At 42.6% G+C, this 26,329-nt stretch overlaps 1 protein-coding gene and 1 long non-coding RNA gene across 7 annotated transcripts in view; one reads left to right on the plus strand and one right to left on the minus strand.

Annotated features, from left to right (window-relative positions):
• Positions 1-571: 571 nt before the first annotated feature.
• Positions 572-26,329, minus strand: part of ttll7 (tubulin tyrosine ligase-like family, member 7) — a 64,711-nt gene continuing 38,953 nt past the window's right edge. For 2 of the 6 annotated variants that reach the window (XM_046390755.1, XM_046390754.1), the window contains exons 14-21: positions 22,491-22,577; positions 19,514-19,742; positions 17,185-17,480; positions 15,832-15,966; positions 12,358-12,438; positions 10,307-10,467; positions 7,852-8,025; positions 572-2,248 (exon numbers count right to left, since the gene is read on the minus strand). In XM_046390755.1, the coding sequence (XP_046246711.1) occupies positions 2,128-2,248; positions 7,852-8,025; positions 10,307-10,467; positions 12,358-12,438; positions 15,832-15,966; positions 17,185-17,480; positions 19,514-19,742; positions 22,491-22,577 (1,284 nt within the window). In that variant the 3' untranslated portion in view covers positions 572-2,127. Of the gene's footprint in view, positions 2,476-3,081; positions 3,187-7,851; positions 8,026-10,306; positions 10,468-12,357; positions 12,439-12,691; positions 12,934-15,831; positions 15,967-17,184; positions 17,481-19,513; positions 19,743-22,490; positions 22,578-26,329 lie in introns of those variants that run through there. The other 4 variants (XM_046390757.1, XM_046390756.1, XM_046390758.1 and 1 more) reach the window with 4 other exon arrangements.
• LOC124060155 lies at positions 14,729-15,932 on the plus strand. The gene is made up of 3 exons (XR_006843525.1): positions 14,729-14,846; positions 15,012-15,191; positions 15,816-15,932. It is a non-coding gene; the product is annotated as an uncharacterized LOC124060155 (long non-coding RNA).

A 26,329-nucleotide genomic window follows, 5' to 3' on the forward strand; every position in this document is an offset into this window, starting at 1 on the left:
AAATAACAGCCTAAAAAGTATTTTGCCCCGTCAAAGAGCTAGGTGATGAATTGTAATTTAAAATCTGTATTTTTACAGTCAAAAAATGAGACATGAAGCTCCCAAACCCCCCGACTGATACCAGCTACTAATCAGCAGCAAAGAAAACATGTAATTCAGCAAAAAGCTGAATAAGTCCAGAGGTTTAAAGGCTATTAGACTTGAACTTGGCCCCATCTGTATCGTGTTGTTCCTCATCATCAAGGGTTCAGACCCATAAATTCAATACAATAGCAATCAGTTAATATTGTGATGATGATAATAATAAAAATAAATATCACATAACAACATCGTCCCCTCTATCGTGGTTTTCTGCCAAATTGTCTTTTTAAGACTGAGAAATTATTTTTTTTTCTTTTTAATTTTGCCACAATACAGACAATATACTGTCTGCTAAAACAGTTTTTTACTTCTGTTTCATTCATTCTGTTTTTTCTCTAGTTTTTTTTTTTTTTTTTTTTTACTCGGAATTGAGCTTTGAGCCTGACTTCTGCCTTAACAGAACAAATAACAAAAAGAGGAAATGTGTTTGCTTAAACATTTTATTGCTCTGTAAAATTAAAAATCTCATACCTCCAATGAAAAATTACTACTCTTAAATAACACAAATCAAATGAGGCAAAATAAAAATATTTGGCATTGTGACTTGATGTTCAGTGTATGGGGAGAGTTCATTTTGAGCAGATTAAGCACAATCAGAATTGATGTTATAAAATGCACACTGTGCTGTACTGTACAGCCTGCTGACAGGCAGTCTAGTCACTGTCATCTCATGGTGTACTACACGGAGCCAAGTAAACTACTAAACATGTAACACTGCGTTTCTCCCTATCAACATTTAATACTGTGTTTAACTGAGGTCCTACGGTAGTTTCTGACATATTAACCTTAAATAAATCCCAAATGGACACGAAGTAGATGTGCTTACTATTGGCACATCAATAATGTCCCTGGCACTTGTACCTACTGGGTGGTTGGGGGGTCGAGGGGGTGTGGTTGGGGGGGGGGTCTTTATTATCCTGAACACGCTGCAGCGACAAATCTACAAGTGAAGTGTCTTCTTCTGAGTGCAGCCGATACAAAGACACAAGTAATTAATGACAAACACAAAACTTCAAGTATATTCCAAATGCAGCTCTTCTGTCTAGCCACTACATCTGGGTGAGGGACTAAAATCTAAGCATGCAAACACTACTTTAAATGTGCACCCACATCTCCCGTTCCATGACAGACTGCAGAGTGCATATTAGGAGGTGGGTGCTCTCTGAGACTCAAGTTTGGCTCTTTGCACTGTGGCATCATTCTCTACGAGGCGAAGAGGCTTGGCTTTAGTACAATGACATTCTACACGTTGTGTCGCTTAATAGTGCCGCACTTAATATCACACAGGTAAAACACGAAGCATTAGCATTCAAAAGTTAAACATTTTGAGTTCTGGGCACCATCTCTCTCTTCTGTAAAAATTAGAACATAAAGTGACTGTTGTAACATTTAGAAACTTAAAACCTCTGATATAAGTTAAGACATAAATAAAATTCAGAAGTAAAATAACTGATTACAGCAAGCAAAAATAGGTTTTGTTTTTTTTTTGTACATCCACTTGGACAGCATTGTTGATGTCATTCCATATCTGCATTCTGCATCAGCATTCATGGAATACCTTACAAAATAAGTAAGTACATAAATAAATAATCCTTGCATTGTTTAGTGTTTGTTATTTTTTCCTTTTACAGTACCATGACTTGTAACTGTACAGTGAGTAGGTATAATAAAGCAATTACAATGAGAAAAGAGGAGTTAAACCCATTGTCTGGTGGTACTGGGGGTAAAGGTAGGGGTCGAGGGTGCAGGTGGTCTGCTGGTCTAGGCAGGTCCAAACTAATCTAAACAAGGCCCTTTAGCAACCCCAAATCATCCGTTTTTTCTTTGTTGGTCTTCCACCGGGGGATTTGGCCAAGGTTGAGGCTCCATCTAGTCCGATCCATGCCGGACTTACTGAGATTGGAGTTTGGCTGTGTGAGAGTCAGGGGAGGGGAGGCGTTGAGGTCAAGAGGCGAGGTGTCAGAAGCCAGGGTTGCCACGGTGACCTCAGAAGTGGCCCATCCTGGCGGCGAAAAGGCTGCGTGAGCGTGGCACGGCCGAGGAGATGCGGCCAAAGCTGGACGAAGGCCACTTCATGATGAACTGGGAGGTCACTGGCAGCAGATACCTGGACAGACGGACAAGAGCGAGGGATGGAGGGATTAGGGGAAAGGATGAACATAATGAGAGGATTAGATATGCAAAGGTCACAATTTAGAGGTCAGGGCAGAATTAGCGCTCAGCACTGAGACCAGAGATTGCCCACTTATATTGACTTTGCCATTTACGGCCTTCTCCATTTTGCAGATTTCAACTTTAATAATGGCCTGGTGATTTCAAGATATCACCCTCCCCCTGAAAATGAGAAGGAAGAGAGAAAAAGGTTGGGGCTTAAACTGTGAAATCCATATGATCTGGGGTGTTTTGTGTAGGGCTGCAACATACAATTATTTTCATCACTGAGTAATATCTTTTCTGATTAATCAATTCAAGATTTTGTGTGTAAAGTTTCTTAGTTAAAATCCCCCGCAGACCAAGGTGACAACTTCAAGATGCCTTATTTTGTTATTTTAACAGCCCAAAACCCAAATGTATTGAACATACTGTCATTTATGAAGAAAAGACGGGCATCAAGTTATCATATTTCGGAAACTGGAAACAAAAGCAAATGTCATTTTTTTTTCTCAAAAGATTGACTTGAGTGATTATTTGATTATCCAAATAGAAAACGAATTTGTCGTTGCAGCTTTAGTTTTGTGTAATGTACCAAATCCAAAATCCCACATACATGGTGTCATCAGTTACACACCTCTTTATTTAGGTTATATGTGTTTAAGTGTATCTGCTCACAGGATAGCAAATTACAGACCTTATACTGACAGAAGACTTGTTTTTTCTCAGTACAACTGCATTTTCAACTTTTACCCTTAGATGTTGGTATCATGAACGTAAAATCCTCACCTATCATTCCGAGGCATAGACGTCAGTACCTTTCTAAGACTTTTCTATGACACCTTCCACCGAGACAGAGCAGTGAGGCAGCTCCTGCTAACAGCGTTCCAGTACCTGAGAATGAGACCAGCGTCAGGTTGAGATAGAGTCAGGAGGGGATGAACCCTGCTCCCATATTCCTTAGTTACTGGAAATGAGTCAGATATGGTTGTCAGAGTGATGTCAGATGAGATGATCAAATCCTGGACAAGGTTAACTGAAGGTTATGCAAATGTCGGGGGTACGGTTCAGAAGACATGAGACACAGGAAGTTTGAATTCTTCCATACTGATCAGTTGGAAGAATGACCTACATTTATGGGCTTTCGCAGCACACTTGTCATATTGTGATATTCTGTATTATATGACCTTCTTGCTACATCAGCAGCGAGGATCTTTAGGTAATAAAAATACATCTAATACTCGTTTAGTTAAACGAGTACAATGGTCAAAAGAAATAGTCCCTGTGGAAGTGTTTAAGATGTGACAATCTAATCAAAAGGAAGCCACTGGGGCTGAGGATTACAGAATGAAGAAATAATATCTTCTTTTAAGCTGGGTGCAGAGATAGCATACTTTTTTCTCTGACAGCTCTCTCTCTCCTTGTGAAATAGCTCTTGGACAAATTAGCACAGCGGCATCTTCTAAAGTCGACCGGAAAAGAGAGGGGGGAAAAAAAGCACATGTCGCTGAGGGCGTCGGCTTCAGCACAGCCCCAGACCCAGGAGAGTTACGAGGGATTCAAATTATCTCCATTTAGTCCAACGAGAGTGTCCTTGAAACAGCTTCAAGTGGGCCGTAGGTATCCCTCCAGCACATCGTCTTCGCCTCTGACTGGACTTGGTGAGGGCTCAGTCCGGCACTACTTTGTAAACTCCTGTGCTCAAACTCAAGAGAACAGGAGGGCAGGATCTGCCTTGCTTTAATCCTCTCACATTTGCTTCTGTTGGGTAGCTCAAAGTCCAGTCCTCCAAGTGACATAGTGGTTTCATACCACAATTTTGTGTCCCCCTCGGATACATTTCTTATGTTTCTCTTCTCCGCCCTTATTCCATTGCACTCTGCTCAGAGAACCACCATACATCCATTGGTATTCCCCTCATGGATTTGTGGTGCGATTTCTCCTTTCTCCCCTCCATTTCCATAAGGTTTTCACTGAGAACTGCAAGCCCAGGCATGGAAATGGCAGGGAGAAAAAAAAAAGAAACTAAAGAAAATCAAATATTGAACATTCATTGGGGGCCGGGTGTGTGTTCTTCAGAGATCTTCTGCTATTCACTTTGAGAATATTCTGCCCATAGAAAGAATCACAGCGTTGGTAGTGGCAAGGGGTGGGGTGTGGGGGGGAACATCTCACGTCCAAGCGGCCGCTGTCTCTGCAGGCTATATTTAATTGGACCCTCATTCAGCATCTTCCAGGTTCGCCCTCCTTTTGATCATGAAGAAGGTCTTGGCAACAGCGTACATGCTTGAAAGCCAGGGGGAGGCATCTGCTTTGCTTCAGTACATATCACTTGACGGGGAGACACAAAGATACTCTCCTGCTCCATTCCTTACATGCAAGACTATAATCTGCAACTGTTCCTACTAACAGGCCTTCCGCTCTACTCTTATGTCTCCCATCAAGATGCAACTGCCACAGCAGATTAAGAGGAGACCAGACAAGATGAAATGCCATGACTAAGGATTGAGGGGAAGACTGCCATGATAGCTGACGCAATCACAAACCAAGAGGTACAAAGAGGCTTGAAGGTTATCTGCAGCCCACATTCAGCTCAACACCCCAATTAACCCTAATTACTGCCACACTTTTCAGACAGATGAAAGTTAATAGAATCTGAAACTTTTGTCATCATGGGAAAATTGTCTTTGGGTAGTGACAGTAATTCCAGGCTTAACAAGAAAGTCATTAGTGGAGCTGTTTGGCTACTTCCTCTCATCTGCCCACACAGACTGAAGGACTTTTCTAAGACTTATGAGGCTGTTGACACACCTGATCAGGGCACTCCACAGAGGAAGGATACTTGAACAAGAGTGGGCAGGTGTGGTCAACAATGGAGACCCTGAAGACCCCAACTAACAGACCCACTTTGATGTGTGCCAAAAGGCTGCTAAGAGCTCCGCAGCTGTATGCGTTCTGTATGTGTGTGTACATGCACAAGGACAGAGCAGAATCAAATTTGCATGCATATATGATCTTTGATTTCAAAGTGTGAAATCGTTGAAGTAGTCACAATGTGGATGTCAGCCAAACTGGGGTCCCAAACAGTCGTTTTGTGCTTGTGATTACACACACAAGTGGAAAAGCTGAATTAAAATAGTGAAAGGTATTTGTTTACCAGCTTGGGTCGCGTGGGTCTTTTTTTAAAACAGACTTAAAAATATGAGCTTATCCTTCACATTTACTTGTCAGGGAGGTTAACTGAGAAATGGACAAATGATTGTTGCATTGCAGTGGCATGTGGTGCATGCATGCGCACACACACACACTCTCATACACACACAGTTTTCCCTCTCATATAAAGCTTGTGTATCAATGAGAGAATAATCCTAATTGCTTCTCAGCTCTCTGAAGTACTGCTCCCTGCATGCCTGATGGAGAGATGTGAAACAGTTTGTGTTGTGAAACTGCAAACCACACGATGCAGAGTTGGGCCATTTTCTGTCTTCTTGAAACAAGAAGAGAGCGGTGCTTAGGTTGATCATGTCGCTGATGCGGTGCAGGTGAGGTGCTCAGCTCCCGCTGAAGCCACTCGTACTGAAAATGCTCTCAGGGTAAGATGTTCTTGAGAGAAGCATTGAGTGAAAGGCATTGTTTAGCATGTGGCAGCAGGGTGAGTGGCTGGTGATGTACAGCAAGGTGGTTGTGAATGGTTGCAGTGTTGACTAACATTGCTCCAAACAGTCTTAATATGCGTCCTTCTCCTGTCTCCTTCCATTCCAACACATCGTTTACAGTCTTGGGCCGAAACGCGGCCCATTCTCATGTTGTTTAAGTCAATGCAAACGTTACTTATTTGAATATTAGTCTGGGAAAGAGGAGAGGAAACCATGCTAGACTGTTGGTTGTGCAGCCAAAGCAATCATCTTTGGGCAGGTGAGACCAAGCCTTAGTTGCAGCTGTGAGGTGGTGGGAGCAGCAGAAAGCAGGGAACAGGGACGGTGCTGGAAGATGGGGGGAGGGAGGGGTTTAGCAGAACTAAACCGAGCAGAGACCTGCATCGAGGGGCGAAGAGACGGAGGAAGAAGAGGAAGAAGCGGCAGCGACAGCAGCAGGGGTGGAGCCATGGGTAGAGGCTGGTCCAGCAGCAAATGGTAAGCTTTTTTTTTACACAGACATATATAGACACAGAAAAAATAAGGAGAGACAAACCAATGCATGCTTAAATGGACTCTCAAGGGTACCTACTGCAAAAATGTGGATACACTAGTGCATCATTTTGTGCATGCTTGAGTTATTCAATCCAATTACAGTTACATCTTGCTCATATTACTGAATTTGTCCTCAAAACAAATACGCTCAAGATAAAACAATCAATAGCAACAAGTCAGGACATAAGTAGCTCCATAACTGTACACAAACCCCACATACTTTTTTTTTTTTTTTTTTTTAAACAGCTGAGGTTTTTATACTGTAGGCACAAAGTGATAGCCTGTTAAAATATGCGCAAGAGTTATGAATCATGTAAAGCGAGGCCCCAGGAAAAAAGGAGCTCTCTCTCTCATAAGGTCATTTGCTGCACAGGCTCATCTGGGCTCTAATTGAATTAAGCAGGCCTCAGGGGGCCCCGGGCTAACCTGAGTGCTAATCTGTGGGCCATTATTTCCTGTTAACAGCACACTCCTCTCCCTCTCCCCGCCCTCCTCCCCTCCCTCACTGTCTGCCAGCCCAAAGCTTATGTGTTTTTTAAAAGTTTGCTCACTACAAACCTGAGCTGCTGTCTCCTGCGGGGATCAACCTTAAAAATAGAATGAGGCTGATTTGTTGTTTGTTTTATCGGGGTTGTGCAATGATGATGATGGCTCCAAGGCTCCATGGAGGAGAGAGAGGAAATGTTTCCTGAGAGAGGTCTAATGATGATAGCTGTTGAAATTTTCAAATCAAAGTTTTCTTGTCTGTATGTCACACTGTGTTTACTCTTTACTCTTTTTTACTCAGTTTAGATTCCTTTATTCTAAAGGGAGTTTGAACAAAGTTTATTACTAGGCTTCTCTGTGATTGCTTCAACAAACTCAGCCAGTTTCCATCTGGGCGTAAAAGGAGGAAGACACCAAAATAAATACATAAGGATGACTCCTGTTAATCTTAACGCAGACTCGGTACCCTGGTGGGCTGATTTTCCTGCCCCTGATATGTACTCTATGTTGTATTTTGACACTGTTATGACCATATGATGGACCACTTTAATGTATAAATGTAAACAACATAAACTGTGGAAAATGATCTACTTATAGTCAACCTTTGACATCTGCAGCAGAAAATGTGCAGATGTGCACTCTGCACACTGCAATTTCCTTCAATGGCATTTAACATTGTCTTTTCAGAGCATCTAGCACAATGACAGCTGTAACCCACCAGTGGACTCCCATCTTGGAGTCTTCGTCCTTGTATCTTATCCATTCACCCTATTGTGTAATGAATAATGATCTGCTGCAACAGGAAAGCTATAAGACTCTTTCAAAAATAAAAATAAAAAAGAGATCAGTGGGAACACACCAGAGGGTTAGATGTTCTTCTCACCTGGTGTCGTCCCATTCGGGGCTGAGTCCGGTCAAAGAGCCACGGGACTCTGAGACAAACTTGTAGACGACCAACAGGCAGTCTCGACATAGCTGGACCAGCCGGCGGCAGCACTGCAGCTCCTGAGGTGACACCACCTCGCTGCTCTTACTGAAGATGGTCTCCCACGATGAACTGAAGTGCAAATGAGACAGCGCACACACACACACAGTGGCAGTTATGGATTAGTATCGTCACAAATTCATCATTTCCTAAACTTATATAGTACATAAACATTGAATAAATGATGTACATTCATATGTATGGCCTAATGTGTGGCCTTTACTGTACACGTGTGCTGCATATTCATTTACTGTCTCACGCACAGACATGCAGGAAGACAGATGCAGAGAGAGGAAGGATGAAACAAATCCAAGCACAGTTAACCCCCTTTACAACCCTGGACATACCCCTGACTGTGAGAGAGCTTCAACAGCTGAGACACACAACTCCAGGGGGTACGTTTGATGTCTACCCCCTTTCACTCCTTGGGAGGTTGGGGGTGCTTCCTCTGAAAGGGTTCACAACTGTGTGTGTTTCCATTCTCTTCCTCTAAGTTGTTTTCAAAGCCTCTTCATCACCCACAATAGCTTCTAGGCCATTTGATTGTTGTTAAGTCCCTTAGATAAAATATCAAACAAGAGACAAAGAGGAGCACAGGGGGTGGTTGAGGGAGCAGGAGGGTGGCGCTTGCTTTTGGAGTGTGCTTTTCTATGTATGCTGCGTGCCTCGTCCTTGTTTGGGCCCGCTGTGGGGAAGGGCCAGACCACAGACTTGCAAGCTAGCTGGATCTTCCAGGGCAGGCTGTGATCAGACAAAAGCTGCATGGGGTGCAGCATGCTGGGGTAGCTGAAGCTAGGCTAGGCTAATCCTCCCAGACATCTACTGCTGCACCATTTTTTTTATGATGTCTCACTCTCCTCTCGGTACTTTTTTCCTCTGTCACCAGATTTCACCCCGTCCTTCTAATTATCCTCCCCTTCATCTTCATCACCCACTCACTCCCTTCCTCACTTTCTCTCGATGGCGACTGCCAAGGACGTAAGAGAGGAGGACAATGGAGAGCTGTGGGCTTCAGTTACACCCTCTGAGCCCTCTGTGTCGAGGGAAACACGGCCCCTGAACAACTGAACTGTGAAGAAGATGGAGAGGAGGAGATTCAAGAAGGTCACACCTTTATCACAGCCAAGATGTAAAGCTATCAGTGCAGCAGCTGTGTGCATATCAGGGTTGTATACAGTACGCTTTTGCTCTGTTTGAGGGTGCTAATGTGTCAAGAAATACATGTGTGGAACCCAGCTTCACGCATCTAAAGACCTCTCATTGTGTGTTTCTGTCATCTGCCTTTGAGGGAAGCAAAAGAAAAAAAAATATGAGGGAGGTGTCTGTGTGTGTGTGTGTGTGTGTGTGCGCCCTTTTGTGTGTCTTGTCTGCTGTTTTGGGGTTTCTTTTAGGGACATGATCAAGTGGGCTGTCACTGCAGTGACTCATCTTGTAGGAAGTCACTTTCTGCTGCATCAAAAAAAAAAAAACCCAAAAAGAAAACTTCAAAGTACCTGATAACAAACTAAAGTAAAAGAACTAAGAAGCCTTCATTCACCTTTTTCCTTCCTTTCTCTTTTTCTTGCTCTCACCTGTGAAAAAGCCCTGATTAACAGCCCAGATTTGTGACCTTAATTTGCACCCTGTCTCCACAGAGTAACATGTTTCTTTCATCCCTGAGAGCTTTCAGGAAAGTGCAGCAGGGTCTGGTTGGTCTGTCACTCATTCGCTGTCATTCAGCTGCTGTTGCTTCCACGCATATACCGAATAAAAAAAAGGCAAATTGTCCCTGCTGTCACTGAAACTGATATATTGACGAACACTGGGCTTGAGGACATGGGGAGATTGCGTAGAGCGTGAACTATGGAAAGAGCGCCGTTGGTAATTGGCCTGCGGTGCTTGTTTGTGTTTGGCGGATGGGGTGGTGGTGGGGATCTTTGTTGGTTGGTCTTGGTCATGAAAATCAAGGTTGTCAAAGGTGCTTCGGGTCTTAGAGTTTGCTGATTGTGTTTTTTGCCAACTTTCTGAATTTTGATGGTTCCCGGTGAGGTTTCACATCCCCAGAGCTAGTAAAATATTCTGAAAAATGCATTCTAAAAGGAATTGGAAATGACATAATCTGTGATCATTTTGTTCAGCTCTCTTGTAGTGCAGAGTGGCATCAGTATGTGCAAAAGCGTACTACTTGCTGAACAGAATCAGGAACCTTTCAGGGTTTGTAATTAGGAGGTGCTATGACTAACAATTTTTGTAACTTTCTGAAAATTAAAATCTGACATCATCACTCCCACCTTGCACATATCAGCTCGTACCAACTAGTTAGTTTCGAGCGTACTGTAATCCTCAACTCAAAGCCGCGTTCAGACTGGCCTACCCGGTGTTGGAGAAGCAGTTCCACAGGCCCTGGCCATGACTCCAGAGCAGCCGGTTGAAGACGCGGTTAAAAAGCCGGTACAGGTGGAGACTTTCTACGTCTGGCTCCCTCCAGATCCGCTGCAGCGCTGAGCGTACATTGGTGCGTACAATATCCAACACCTGAGTGAGTGACAGAGAAAGTGCGAGGAAGGTGGGAGGGGGGAAAAAAGAGAGCGCGACAAAGATTTAAATCAAGCGTGAGATAATAAAGGAAATTAATGGTGGTACAGGTGACAGCATTTCTAATTGATATGCATGAGTTGGCATTTGTTCCAACTGCAAGATTTCTTCCTCTTTTCTTAAATCTTGCCATAAAATTAGCAATCACAGAGGTTAATTCATTCACTCACTAACAGAGAGCAAGCTCACCTTCATGAATAAACATGCAGGTCCATGCACACACACACACACACACACACACACACACACACACACACACACACACAAGAAGAACACCAGCACATGTAGTATATGCACACACATCCTGAAAAATTCAATCAGAACTCGCACACAGTGACGATTTGAGCTGGTTTACCTCAGCGTTCATGTTGTGCATGTCTCCCATGCACAGACATGCAGCCTGTGTGTGTATGTGTGTGTGTGAGAGAGAGAGAGTGTGTGCGTGTGGTGTGTGCAGGACAAAAAGTGCCGGGGCAGACAGCGGAGAGCACAGGAGAGGACTAATTGCTGCACCGACGTCAGTCTTGGAGAGACGGTGTCAGAAGTTCCCAGGCGGTCTGAGGACACCTGCACCAGCCTTCCATCTTCTCTTCTTTGTTTTCCCCATCCCTCGCCACCTCACTGTCTTCTCTTCCTCCCTTTTCCCTCTCTCTTTTCGCCCCGCTCAGAGTGCAGCACTGTGGCCCTTTTGACTTTGATTCCTTGCTCCTCATTACTGACGTGCCTCTCTGACTGTGTGTGTGTGTGTGTGTGTGTGTGTGTGTGTGTGTGTGTGTGTATGTGATTTCCCTACAGCAATGTGAAGCGAGCGAGACGTGCATACACACTCAGACAAACTGATAGATGAGTAAACACACACAGATATGTTTTGGTATGGTAATCAGATGGCAGAGCGTTGGGCGCTGCATTCCTGACCTCTGCCTGCTGCTCATTAGGCTGCTCCCCTCCAAATAAAACATCGGCTCGCATCGCCAAAGCCCACAGCACAGCCGGGCACAGTTGTGCCGAAAGCAGCGGCTTAGAGATCATATCATTACTGACACGCCTACTGGATGCCATTTCACGTCTTGTCCCTTCTTCTGTTTTGTTTACATCCTATTTGGATTCTCTACCTCTCACTGCCCGACATTATAATGATCTTCATGCTTGTCTTATTTTTCTATGTTTTCTCTGATGTCTGATTCTGGGATTACTTTTTCCTTCCTTAAAAGTGGCTCAAAAGTCTTAGAGGGGATAGGCTGGAGCGCTGATATTTTGTTATATTCACTGATTTTAACAACGTCCATTCTGTATAGACAGCGCGAAGTGCAAAGGAAGGCAGGTTATAAAAATATGGACCAGTTTTTTTTTTCCACAATTAACATATCCAAAAATGAATGTGTTAATCGTCATGCTCAAGTTTTCTCACACTCACACTCACAGTTACCTATCAGATCTTTTCTGTTTCTACAGTTGAGGACGTGTTAATTTTTTGCATTTATGCAGATCAGTTTTCACCGGCATTTCTTTTACAGCTGTCCTTCAAACATTAAGGACACAACTTCTGCGTTTTCTGTCAGTCCTCTTATTTTCCTCTTCTTTGCTGAATTGTCTCCCATTATCTGTCAGGGTTATAATCTAATAGGAGTCTTCTGGTTCTGATTCTTCCAAATATCAAGCATGTTTGAAATAATTGGGTGTCCCTTTATGTGAGTGTGTGAAAACTTTACACAAATGTTCTGCTCAAAATTTGCTGCTGCCAAAGACCTGGAGCCCAACTGTCTCTTGAGGGGCACGTCAGATGTAAATTAGCTCAGATATCTTGCAATCTAATTCCAGCATAAGACTCACCTTCCGTTGTTTGGTGGAGTCCAGCTTCACTAGCCAATATGAGGCCACCTTTGATTTATGGTATTTCCAGTTGTCGAGGATCTGCAGAAGAAATGTAAAGAAACAGTTCTTTGATATAGATCTCTATTCATTAAGAATTAGAATCACAATAAAAAACACCCTAAGAAATTTGCTGCTGTTTCTCTGCAAAGCTCTGACAAGCCTCAGTTAAAACAGTATGCTTACAGGTTAATCACTTTCAAAAACAACAAGCATAAAATCAACAAATCAGACCAAAAAAAAAGGTGTGGGAGGGAACAAATACATCTTGTAAACTTTAGCAAAGGATGGGTCAAAGAGGTTTCTCGTACAGATCATACCATGTGTCAGGAATAGAGGAGGAACATTTGAATTCAGGAGCTCATTCCCACTTTCACACACTCGCCTTTTGCTTTACACTTCAGCCCAGACATGAGAGATCTGTAACGTTGCTGGGTTCATCTGTTGTGGGTTTTTTGGCTCCCACACGTGTCTCCATTATAGAAGAGGAACGTGACAGAACCATTACGTGCAGAGGCTTATGCCATATTTGATACTCTGCAACACAGAAAATGCAGCGTGAGGGGTGAGATTGTTCACTGCAGCACATCACTACACTGGTTATTTTGTCTTCAGTGTAAAAAAAGTAGTTCTGGCCAATTTCCATTCCAGTTTAAAACTAATGCAGGTCAAACAACAACGAACCTCCAAGATCAAGGTGGAGAATTTCAGGCATCACTTAATTTAAAATTAACTTAACTTAACATGACTGCTTTTATTTACATTTGTAAAACTAGCAAAATTAGCTCCAAGTACAAGGACTGCCAAAGTGCTTTGACTTAAGCTCATTTTTGAGCATGATTTCCACATCTATCATGTAGCGAGCATTTATCTCATACGCTGCTTGTCTGCAACAGACTTGTTTTGTTTTTTTGTTTTTTTGGTAGAATCTCTTCCGTCGGTGAATTTAAATGCAGTACAACTGATGGATAAGAGAAAAATCAGGTTGTGATCTTAGGTTCTTTACTAGAAAAACCCCATGTTTTTCAGGGGTGTCAAAAATCCTTAGGGCATGTGTCGTTATGCTCAAAAGCTATGCTGGATATTCCCATGGACTTGCTCCTGGTGCCAACAGCGCTGTGTACCTACAGGCACTGTTATTGTTGCTCTGTTGACTTAGTCTACATCTCCCCTCTGGTGCACATAAACCTCTCACGTCGCATGCTAGATCCCCTGCAAACAGTGCTCCCATTGGGAAGCTCCAGTGTAAACTTTATATATTTACTCACACACACACACACACACACACGCATCCAAAAAGAAAGAAAAAAAACAAAAAACAGTCCACAAGAATCGCAGATACAGTGCTAAGGTAGGTTATACACTGAACGCTTTAATTTGCTTTTCAGAAAGTTACGTGTTTACTTGTTTAGTGTTCTCTCCCATTAAGGACCTTGTCTGTTAAGATGCACACTCATTTGTCACATTTGTTTCATTTGTACACAGATTACCTTCAATTAAAGCACAACAAAATGCACTCAGAGCATTTCACCTTTCAATGGTTCCAACTGTGACGGAAAAAGCACGTTTTGAGTGAATAATAAAGGGGACAATTAGACAGATAGAAATACATCATTAGCCCAATTAGACCTCAACATAAAATCGGGAAAAACATAAATTGACAAAGATTGTTTTCATGCCAAGTGAACACTGCTTTTCTCCTGAGGCAAAGAGTGAACAGTTCAGGTGCAGTCGCTCATCTGCGTTTCCATGGTGCTCTCATTAGGCTTTGTTAACAGTACAGGTGTGCTGGTAATTGTCTCTCGCGACCCCGACACACCCAGATGCCGCAGACACACACAAGCTGTTTTTGCTGTACTTGTGAGGACGTTCTATGGGCTTACATTACTTACTTGGTGGCATCATAACAACTGCTTCTTTTACCCTAACCGTTACATACCTGAGAACTGATCTGAATTTTCTTTTTTTAAATGTTCCTAATCAAATCAATTCCAAGGATGTTATGTGTGTTAAAGCCCTTGTAATAACATGTTTGTTGCACTAATAATTAAGGATGAACATGTCCCGAACTAATTACCAAGAATTACCTTTATGTTTGAAAGATTATGAAGGTTAAACAAGAAGATTTTCGGGCTTTCCCTTAAACAGTGAGTTTCTCAAAACTGACCAACTACAAAACTAACTGATGAAAACAGCAGACAGTCAGTCTGTCACAGTCAATGTCAGCTTCAAATTAACAAAGTCAGCTAAACTGCTTTTGAACTTGTTGCTGGTTCAGTCTCTTGATTCTACATTGACCAAACTACTTCTTCGTTTCTCAGGCCACCAGAGACTACCTTGAGCAGCTTGCATCCGGCGATTGCTGCTGAAATGCACCACCATACATCCACTGTGGACGCTGCCTTCACATGCTGCAGAGTCAAAACTTTGCAAGGCTTCTACTCACCAAGGTACTTTACCCATTGGCCTTTTGATATAAAGAAGCCATGTGAGAGAGGGACTTCGACCTCAAAATAAACAGCTTCAGTTTTCTTCCTGTATACTCCTCATGTAGCCCACTGATTTTGTTTTTTTTTTTATTGAAGATGTTGTTTTGGTGGTATTTCTGTCATTAGTCAGCCCGGTGAAAACATGTTGCAAGCTGCTGCCCTTTAGCACTGTGGGAGCTGTGGTGCTGAAAGGACAGCTGGTTCTGAGGACAGCGACGGCCGATTCGGAGGTCAGAGTCAGTGTGGACTGGATGGATGGATGCTTTCATAGTATTTCCGTGCTGCTGTTGCGTTTGTGAATACAAGGTGAGCCTCTGCCTTTCTTTTTTTTTTTTGTTTTCTTTTCTTATTGCTTTGACAAAATATAATATCCATTTCAGCTTTTTCTGAAACTAAATATAGACTTTTAAAATAAATTAACTGAACACAGGGAGCCTGCTTCCAACAGTAGATATATAACCTTATTTACATCCACAGGCTCCAATTTCTTCAATGTCTGTACAGTGCTTTTTTACAAAAAAAAGCATAGATTTAAGAAATGGCTTTACAAACACACATACAAGCCCCAAATGAAAGGACACAGAGGTCTGACCAAAAATAGAAAAGGCACTGACTAATACAAGGGAGCAGTGGGGAATAGCACAGTTTGTCACCGGGGTCGCCTGAGAGACAATGGGAGCCAAGCTCGAGTGGACAGGCTATTGTGGAGGGAGGTGAGGAGGTCTCCTTTAGTTAGGCTGCAGAGCGACCGCACCTGGCCACAAAGGGAATACAGTGGGTCTGGATTTCTGTTCAACGTCTGCACTTTCACATTCTTGTCTCTGTTTAGTTCAGTCTTTTTTTTTTTTAAAGTTACTTTGTTATACTGTCTCTGCCAGTGAAACAGAACCATTTTGATGCTCATAATATTTGTATTACTGTAAACAATAGGAAAAGGTGCACCCACCTCATCCAGCACGGACTCGGCCTCTTCCTCGGTTTTACCCGGAAACCTGATCCTCATGGCGGTGAGCGCGGCCAGAGTCTGACGCACCAGCTCGGCCTCCTGCTCTTTACTCCTCAGGTTTATCAGTGGATCACCCTACACAAACACACACACACACACACACATTAACCAGCTGAGTCTTTACCACACCAACTTGATTTAATAATCTGGACATTTCAGGTTTAATGACTTAAAGAGCTGTATTTAATGATTATTTTGATTAATTACCTATCAGTTAATGGTATTTTCAGCTGCAAAAAGGGCTTTTTTGTGTCAGAGAACATTTACCCACGAACATTTTTACAGGAAGCTCCTCCACAGCAAAAAAAAGTTGTATTCGCACGAGGGATCGTTAATATATCAAAACTATGTGAACAGAGTGTAATATGTTATTACTGTATTATGTATATTAGTCATTATTATTTCAAATTATCAGGGGTACTTAAAATTTCACAGCCTCATTAATTTACGACCCTACAACCTCTTATACTCACAGATCATTATTTTCTTTACATAGCAGTTAGCAAAGAGCAGTAACATGCTTTGTATAAAAATAACATCCACAAAAAGCTGTTTTATTATTGCTACAGATATGCACTCACTGGTGAACCTTTTGTCCTGTACCAGTACGTACTTATCCCCATAAGTAAGTGTGTGTGTGTGTGTTCCCACAGGGAAGTCAAATGTGCAAGAATGTAAAAAAATAAATAAACAAATAAATCAATAAATAAAAAAAAAGGAAATTCTCGGTAAACAAGCATGCAGCCAGTGCACTCGATGGCCTTTACCAGTACAAAGGTTCTCCACTTCAGTTCTATTCTCAACGTTAAAAAAAACATTCTGCTCCGATTCATTTTGCTCCACTGTATCCAAAGGTTACCAGTGTACTTGTAAAGAAGGAAGAGGAATGGAGGAGGCAGGCAGAAAGCAACAGATGGCAGCATAATGGAAGCTCATTGTGGTGGTCTACAGTAGGCCTATACAGTATTGAAGGAGCTGCTTCATAGTGGCCTAGATACAATAGACTACAGTATGTGCCACAGGAGCAGAAAAGCAAAGGGGATAGGTAAAAGCTATGGTGGCAGACAAAGTAAATTTGTGCATCCGGTGAAATAGAATTGGACAGTAATTCTTGATTGTATATTTCAAAGCTAGTTGGAGTAGTGGATGAGCTGAGGATCGCCACACTGAGCAACATGACAGCTTGACTATTTGAAAATGAATTTAGCATAGTTCCTCTGTCTCTGTAAGTGACAACGTGTCTGACACACAAAGAGGCGCTTTGTGTGTGTGTGCGTGTGTTGAGTATCTTACTATGTGGGAGTGGATGGTCCCCAGGCTGTTGCTGTGAGGCACGCGGGGGGCGGAGCCACTGCGATTCAGGGAGTGAGAGCGTAACGTGGCGGAGCTCGGCCTGACGAGGGCAGTGGCCATTGGAACAGTAGGAGAAGGCCTGGTGGGCAACGCTCGCACCTCACTGGGTGATGAGAGGGAGGCGATTGAGCGAGGGCAGGAGATGGAGCGCCTGATTGGACCAGAAAGTGTTGGAGAAGCGGAGGGGGCGGGACTGGTTTTGAGCGACTTGATTGGAGGTTTCCAGTGCATGCGACCTGCAGAGAAACAGAAAATGGAGTGGGGGGGTGTGCATTGGCTCACTGTCACACTTCAATTTCTTTTTTTTTTTTTTTTCCCCCTGATCCTGTCTCAGTGCCCCAGTCACTGTAAAGCTCTCCTCTCTGCTTTCCATCCACTGCTGGGTGGCTTTGGAGATGAAGTGTGGCATAAAAAGTCCCACTGCTGCACATTCTGGCACGGCGGCCCAGTGTTTGTATGTTATTAACGACCGCAGCATGTGTAGTCGAAACCAGAAACTAAACAGTAGTCTTGTCTGGTTTGGGGTTGGATTAAAGAGCAGTGCTCTCTCTCTCTCTCTCTCTCTCTGTCTCAGACACACACACGTACACACACACAAAAACACACACACAAATGCACAGAAAATGAAGCTGAAAACCCATACTGACACTCTCCATCACCCTTGACTCTCCTCCAACTTGTCCAACAGCCAGTGTTTTAGTGTGTGTTATTTGTGCAGTGTGTGCGGCATTGTGCGTGCACACTCGTGATTATATGTGTCGGCCTGTCTGAGTGTGTGTGTGCATGCGTATGTGCGTGTGGCTGCTGAACCTTCCGAGGGTTGGCCATTGCCAAATGAGAGCATTATGGGGCTTAGTCCTAGCAGCTCTTTGGTGGCTTGGTATGGAGTAGGGCTTGGCAAGGTTGCCATCTCTCTCCACACACACACACACACACACACACACACACACACACACACACACACACACACATACAGAGCGAGAGAGAGATGCATATTCCAAAATTTGGGCTTTTTCATGGGTTTCTCCCTTCTTTGGTGACAAATGGAGTGAGCTCACTCTATTGGGCAGTAAAACAGACGGCCCACAATGCAACCGGAGAATTTTTTTTCCTTTCCAAGGTCGGCAGCTGTGAAGGGTGCTCTTTCTCACTTCAGAGAGTTGAAAGTGAGTTGATGTATGTGACTTATTTGTTGGAATGCTTGACACTTATCACTCAAGCAATAAAACAGGGAATATTTCAGCATGAAGCTCAAGGTGCTTTCAAGGTAAACAACCAAATGGGCCTTTTTTTTTGGTCTCCTTTTCTCTTTTAGCAAAATTTCTTCTCACTTTTCTTTGCTCAAGTGCTTTCCACTTTTTCAGCATTTGTCTGTGTGTGTGTGTGTGTCCGTCCAACTGGCATGTGAAGCTAAAACAATCCTTCACATAGAAACTTAGCAACAAAGATCTGCGTCCCACAGCTCATAGGCTACAATCACCCTGCCTTACACTTGAAAACAAACCCAAGGATTTACTACTATTTAATCATGTAATGTAGCACCTACTCTCTCACACTCGGGTTGAGCAATATGTACAAAAAAAAAAGCAATTATTTTGACAGATATAGCAATTTAAGTGTGATTTTAGTTTTAGGGTTTTTTTTTTAAGATAATTTTTTACATTTTATTTTCACAAAAATATATAAAAATGATGATGATGGTATGTGCCAAACAGGCACATTCCTTACATCTGGAGAATATGATTTGTAGGCCAGGGTATCTCTGGAGCACTACGATGCCTCAGTTTTAAGGGCATGTGGTGACACGTTTTACCTTTATCAAAAACTGCAGTTCCCGTGAATTGAATATTGCATTTGGCCATACTGGGATGATGATAATATTTTGAATAATTGTTCAACCCTCACACCATCATATCCTGCCCCACACTGGTGTGTGTGGCAATGTGTGTGTGTAACAGTGTACCAAGCTGGAGGGTATGTCATGTGCTTGAAGGATCATGGGAACGATTCCAATTTCCCAATTGCATCTTCAAATACATTCACACAGTTTGACTGTGCACATTTACACGTCTGGAAAACAAGTTAACAATGTAGTACAGCAATGTAGCAATGTCATTTTTTTTAGTCAGAGTTCCAGAGGAGAAAGAGAACAAGCAAAATGAGGAGAAAGAGAGCAAAAAAGAAAGACTGCAAGAAATGGGGCCTGTGTCAAACTCGAATGCTCCAGCTTCCTCATAAAAACACACTTTTATACAACCTGCAGCTTCACCTGAGCGCTCGGCCAAATTCTTCTCCTTGCTCTCCCCGAGATCGTAGGAAACTTTCTTCTCCCTCTTCTCTCCAATTCTTCCTCCTCCCCCTGCTTTCCTCCTCTCCTCCTCTTCTTCGTCCGAGGAGGAGCAGGAGTTATCGGCGCTGCTGCCACTGGTGAAGTCAGCCAGGTAGTCGGGTCGTTGACGTCTTGGTGTCTGACTGCACTCTGGCATGGAGGTCAAAGGCTGGCACAGATACAGACACATATGTGCATAAGACATACAAATAATATTGTTAAGAGCAGAATGTGCAAACCTACAGGAGATGCACATACACACAAGATGATAATACTCATATGCTCCTTCTTCTTCTTCCCTCACACTCACATAAGCACATCTCTGCGTTTATCCCCATGGGACCTTCCGCTGACTATTTTCGCTCCCTCAAAATGATCTCATGTTGAAAAGATTTTCCCTTCCCAAAGGTCTAAAACTCCAACAGCCTTTTGTAGGGTCATTAAGTACAAGAATAAACACACAGAGACACTTGCACATAAAGACCCTGAGATGTTGCTGGCCTTCCTCAGCCTCTCCTCACCCTCAGCTCATTACCACCTCTCACTGGGACACCTGGCAGTGACACGCCATGTTCACGTGCACATGTGTGTATGTTTGCCTGCTGGCTCATTATGTACAGATACACAATTACACACTCTACAAACCTGAATGGAAGTATGCATAAGGACACGGGTCTCTCAATACCTTGAAGAAACTGGATGAGGCCGGATATTTAAAGGTAAAACTGAACACTGTTAGCAATAGCAATAGGCAGTTTTTCCTTGCCCCTGTCGCCAAGTGCTTGCTCAAGGGGAATGTTGGGCTCTTTGTATTACAGTTTAATTAAAGAGTTTGGCCTAGACCTGCTCTAACTGGAAAGTGTCATGAGATAACTTTTGTTGTGAATTGGCGCTATATAAATAAACTGAATTGAATTGAATTGAAATTGAATTGAGATTTTGTGAGGAAGGCTATGAACGAGGATGTATTGTCCCCAGATAGATCTCATTTACAGTAATACACAATTTATGCCCCTAATTTTTAATTTTATTTATCAAATTGTACTAATACCAAATTTTCTTTTTTAAATGATTTCCAGTCTCTTGTATGGCCAGACTTAATTGACACAATTTTCATTTCACTGCTCGAGACCTTCAGTTCTTCTCCAAGCTAAAGTGCCTTTATTTCTTTATGAGTGAATTTAATAATGGGTTCATGTTTATTAAGCACCTCTAAAAACATTTTTCTCAATAGTTCAATTGCTGTGCACACCGTATTTATTGCATACACTTTTATCTTTAATCTTGGCTAAGTACAAGTGGCTGACTTCTGCACACATGAAGTAATCTGGTTCATCCCTCAAACACAAACACATAAGCATTTTTTTAAGGCGGGAGTTCATTAAGATGAGTGTCTATTTCACATCCTGTAAGGGGACGATCTGATAGCATTAATAAAGCATTTATACATCTGTTATTCAACAGTTAGCTCAGGCAGTGCTGTCAGGCCACCCAAATTAATGGGCAGGAAGTGATCATGGGGCTTACACAGTTGCCGCTGGGTAGCTGTGTGGGTGAGTGATGGAGGAGAATAGAGACAGAGAGAGATTAAATACATGAGAGGCGAATAAAAGGGAAGATGGGAACATCAGATTGATGGGGAGAGAAATAAAGAGGAGGACAAGGTGAGTCTTGAGTATGGGAGTAGAGAGGAGGCAATGAATAGCCAAGGAGAACGGAAATGAACAGAGAGAAACAGAGAGAGAAAAGGACACGGAACATAAGAGTGAAGACAGACAGTGGATAAACAGTGTCGAGCAAGGCAAAGAGAGAAGGCCAGACACTGAACAGATGAGGGGAGATGGAGTGAAGACAGAGTGAGAGTGATTGGTTGAAATCAAGCTAAATGTGGAGCCGGGGAGAGGCCACAAGGAACAAACGTGTCAAAGGTGTAATCAGAACGGTAGGCGTTAGAAAGACAGGGGCACACAATGAAAGAAATAATGAAACGAGAGAGAAAAACGAAACAAGGCACTCGCTGGCTTTCCCTCCCTTCATCATTTCACTTCCTACCACCCGTCTGAGCATTTCCTCAGCAATGACAAACCGTCACCCTTACTTCCCTCGAAATCCTGTCTCTAATCCCTCCGCCTCACTCCTGTTCTTCTAGCTTTCGCACACTCGTTGGTTCTGTTTCACCAGATGGCTTGTGAGCACTACACCCCGAGGAGTGAATCTATCCCTCACAGCTCTTTCTTTACCCCCCAAGCTCTCAATGTCTCTCCCCACATACTCAGCAACACCGAAACTGACGGGGTCCAAATTAATTTGGACAACAGTGATTGTGTCTGAACAAGTCCTCATTCCAGCTAAGGCCCCTCTAATGCAGCGCTGAACTGCCCTGTCGAGTCCCTAACATACTCTTTGAGTGTTCCAGCCAATTTAGCCCTCGAGTGAGGGATGGATGTAGATGTGCTGGGGGAAAGAAAAAGGCATGGAGAGGTGAAGGGAGGGGGAGTGAAGCAAGGTGATGGAGGGAGTAATGTGCTGTCGTGGGAAATCGAGGGGGTATATAGGTGTATGTGACAGAGAGAAAGGGGGCAAGATAGACAGAAAGAAAGACAGCTTTGGGAGCACGAGAGAGAGACAGCCTGACAGCTGTCCCCTAGGGGAGTTGGGTCTTTTCTTTGGGCTTCTTTGGGCTTCTTTGCTTTCTCGCGTAACCTGCTACCCCTCTTTATTTTTCTCAATCACATCCTATATGCTTTCTGTGGGCGTTAGCTCCAGGCATCTGCCTACTTGCCTCCTTCTCTCTCTTTCCCTGACACTCTTCTTTGCACACCTTCCTAGGTCCCTGGAGTTGTGTGGCCCTTATTCTCCCTCCTCTCTCTTGGTTTCTGCATTTTCTTACCTCTCTCTCTCTCTCACTCTCACCCACCTTGGGCCCTCGTTGCCTGGAGGACTTGCCCATCAGCTTCTCATCATCCAGTTCACACTGCTCCAGCAGATCCAAGATGTCCTCCTCCTGCACACCAACACGTAACAAAAACACAAGGAAGATGAGAATATGCCAAAAGTGGTGTTTTTTGTTGTATACAGTATGAAGCATCAAATTATTTGAAGTTTCATATCTCTAATTACTTTGAAGTTAAGGTGTTGGGTGTGAGGGGTGAGGAAAAAAAAGCTTTGACTTCACAGGCATATGTGCTTCATCTGGGGGGTGTTAGAAAAAAAAAACGTTCCTGGCTGAACATAGCATTGCTATTTGGCAGCAGTTATAGAGGCTGGATTTGGAAAACGCAGCGTCACGGCCATTGCCAATAAGCCTGGGCCTCGGTCATTTGGCCGTTGCTGAAATGCAGGCAAAGGTGATTAATGTTGCTTCACATCTGAGACCTAAAAAGCTCCCGCTTGCCGCTCAAATACAGATGAAAAGTGATTGTTTTCTCTCAGATTAGCCATCAAGCTGCTTTCTGGGGTCCATGAAAAGGTCACCATGCCCCTGGTTCTCTTGTGTTGGTGTGTGCATGAACATTTATGTGTGTGTACATATGTGCACAGTGGCAGTTTTCCACATCAGGAAGTCTTTGTTCTTCTGCCTTAGAGTATACATTCATGGACAAAGACAATTTGTTATACTATTTACTATAATTAGTGCTAATGTGATGTTGCATTTCTGTTTGTGATTATGTTGAGATAGTGTCAGATGTAGAAGTCAAATAAATTTAACAAAAGAAAACATAGAAATCAGAGTCAACAGGTCAATACAGAGTGAGTTAGTTGGGTGTATCACTGCAAAACCCACACCGAGTCTGAGGATATATAAGTATTTCATAATTTCAGTATTACATAATGTGGCAGCTGTCTCCTGCAATATTCCTCCTTAAGACTGTAACTGTTGACTGTTGTTCTAGTAAGTATAAGACAATAAGAGTTAAAAATACCACATTGTGCACTGTCATTCATTAAGATGAAGATAGGATTCTGTAACATAATATGCACTAAATGGATTGAAGTGGCCTTGAGGAGCCAACAACCAAAAATTGAATGTTTATGTTTATTTAACCTGATGAATTAAAAGTGACGAGAAAACTTTACTCTGCCATGCTTTGAAAAATTTAATTAGAAATCAGAATTATTTTTACTCTGGAAAAAATCTCCCAACTCAGTCACCTTTCAGGAGGTGAAAGCTTCCCCACCCACAGTGGTTTAAAAACCACTGGAGGCCCATTACCTTCTTAAATTGCACCAAAGCAGATTATATGGATGTTTTGACTTGTTTCACAACATGGCAGAAAGCCAAACTTGACACATTTATATAGAAATTAAAGATGGACTGAAAGTAAAGTAAAAGTGTTTATAATACAGTGAGTCAAATGATGCAGCTCTTATTTAGTCACTCACTGGCTTCGCTGTCACTGCCAAGTATTTCAAGACTTTCTCAGATGATGTTTTTTAATGATCACTTTACAGGTGACATACTTTATACTCTGTGTGTGTGTCAACCTGTGTCATATTTACTTGCCTATTGTGCTTCCGTGCTATCACCACTGATGTCTGTACATGTCAGCTCAAATTGTCCAAACACTGTATTTTTTGGCTCCAAAGGAGAAAAGTGTGTAGTCCTTTCCAAGGGTCTTCAGAGCAAGCTTATGCTGTATTTTTATCCGTTTTTGTCGAAAAATATTTCTTTTTTCTATTGCTACCATGCCCTTCTCTAACTGCATGTCTCTTGGCTGTTTGACAGATGACCCAGTCCCATTCATTTCTGCGGTAATGTAGTCAGACACTTTCCACTGCTTAGGAAATCATTTCCTCCATGGCTGGGAAAAAAAAATACCACTGTGCTAGCAGACAATGTCTGTTGCTAAAACTGTTCTTATTCCTCTAGACAAAAAAAACCTCCCCATTTCTTCTTCAAGGCAAAGGTGGTCTTGGTGGACAAAGCATGGATGACAACATTTCCACTCACACTGTTCAGCAGGAAATATGTTCCAAGTTTTAAAATATTCTCACATAACAAACAGCATTTATTCAGTTCAGACATTCATTGCCTTGGTTGCCTGTACGTGGTGTAAATCTACAGTTCTGAAATGTTGCTTCAGTAACTTTTTGTGCAGGTCTTATGTTTTAACTCGCTCTTTACGTCAATGTGAAGCAAAGTGCTTCATAAAAAATTCTGATCATAAAAAAACCATGTGCCTGATGTGCAACATGACCAGCAGCTCTTTGGTGTTTTGTTCCTACAAACTAAAAAAGACAAATGACCCTGACAGATTGTTCATATCCCTTTGCTTAACACTGACTGTACACTGACTGACTCAAAAGCTCCCAGACAACACCTGCAGTTTGTATACTTGTGCTATTTTATTATATTGGCAGAGCCATAATATAACTACTGGCCAGCTGAGCATGCACCTGCTCAACAGCATTTTTCTTTTTTATTATCAGTATTCATGTGAGAAAAATGGAGGAATGGGAAAACTTCAGCTGAGTGGGCGGGAAAACATTGATCGCTAACAACAGAACTAACAATGTGAGGCATACCTGTCAACCTAACCATAATGGAAGTGGGGAGACGGGTGATGCAAACCCTGTAGCAGCCAGTGTAACCCATGGCTGCTTTGTCTGCAGCACAGCAGTGAAGCCAGTAAGGGTGCTCAGCAATGTTGGTGATAACATGCTGATGTGCTATCACCAAGATTACAACACAAGTTTTATTTTCTTTGACAGTGTGGCAATCCATAACATTTTTCAATTCAACGGCCCTGAGAAGCCCACAGAGGCAGCAAGAACGAGTCACACTTGAAAGGTATGTTGATGGCATGCTGGCAAATAACCTCCAGTCAACTGCAACATGAAAACAAACTAGCCAAACAGTCAATGCATGTCAGATGATTAAACATAGATCCCAACAAGGTTAAAGGCACTGTGACTGGTGTACAAAATTAGATGTTCTTTTTTTTCTCATATTCATGAATTGTTTAGTTAGAAACCTTAAGATGGCTCAACTTGTGCAGTTTAAACTTTCATGTAGCAAGTACAGCGATCTACAAATGACCAATTGCAAGACAGCTAATGCTAACATTAGCTTGCTAATTTCCTAACCAGTTTAAAAGCTGCTCTTTGTGAGCAGTCAGTGGGGAACGATAAAGGCAAAACAACTTCTGGCGCTTGAGCAGACAACTTGAACGACTTCAACAGGCACCAACAGCACTCAGACTAATTCAAATACATTAATGGTGCAATTTCCACCGTCAGTGTGTGCAGTCGTGGACAATGTTTAAGCAAAGCTGAGGAACAAAAACAAAACCATCCATCCAAGTTACTGAAATCACATTTGGTTTTTAGGCAGCAGATACACGTGAAATACACATGTATTGTTAAAAAAAACATAAGGAAGATATTTCAATTAAATGGATTACATGTGCGCTGATGAATATTAAATTCAACACAAAGGTTAACGTCTCACTCTGTCTCTTTGTCCAGCTGTCACTCATGATCATGTTATTAGATAGCAAACTCCAGAGCATCCTTTGTTCTTATTATCTCTCTTCTTCCTTTGAATGAGAGCCACATCTCTGTGTGGTGACTAAATTAAACCTAACCTCGGCCTGGTGTTTCGCCTCTGTCTGATCATTGATTGACATTTCCATAAAAAGTCTCTGCAGATCTTCCACTCTTGAAAGTATGCGCAAAAACTTTCTGAAAAACAAACTGTGAAGGTCTACAGGCTCTTGAAGTAGGTTTGTTTCTACAGAAGCTGCAACAGTTGCA

Source organism: Scatophagus argus, chromosome 6 (assembly GCF_020382885.2).
Source record: "Scatophagus argus isolate fScaArg1 chromosome 6, fScaArg1.pri, whole genome shotgun sequence".
NCBI classification, from domain to species: domain Eukaryota; kingdom Metazoa; phylum Chordata; class Actinopteri; family Scatophagidae; genus Scatophagus; species Scatophagus argus.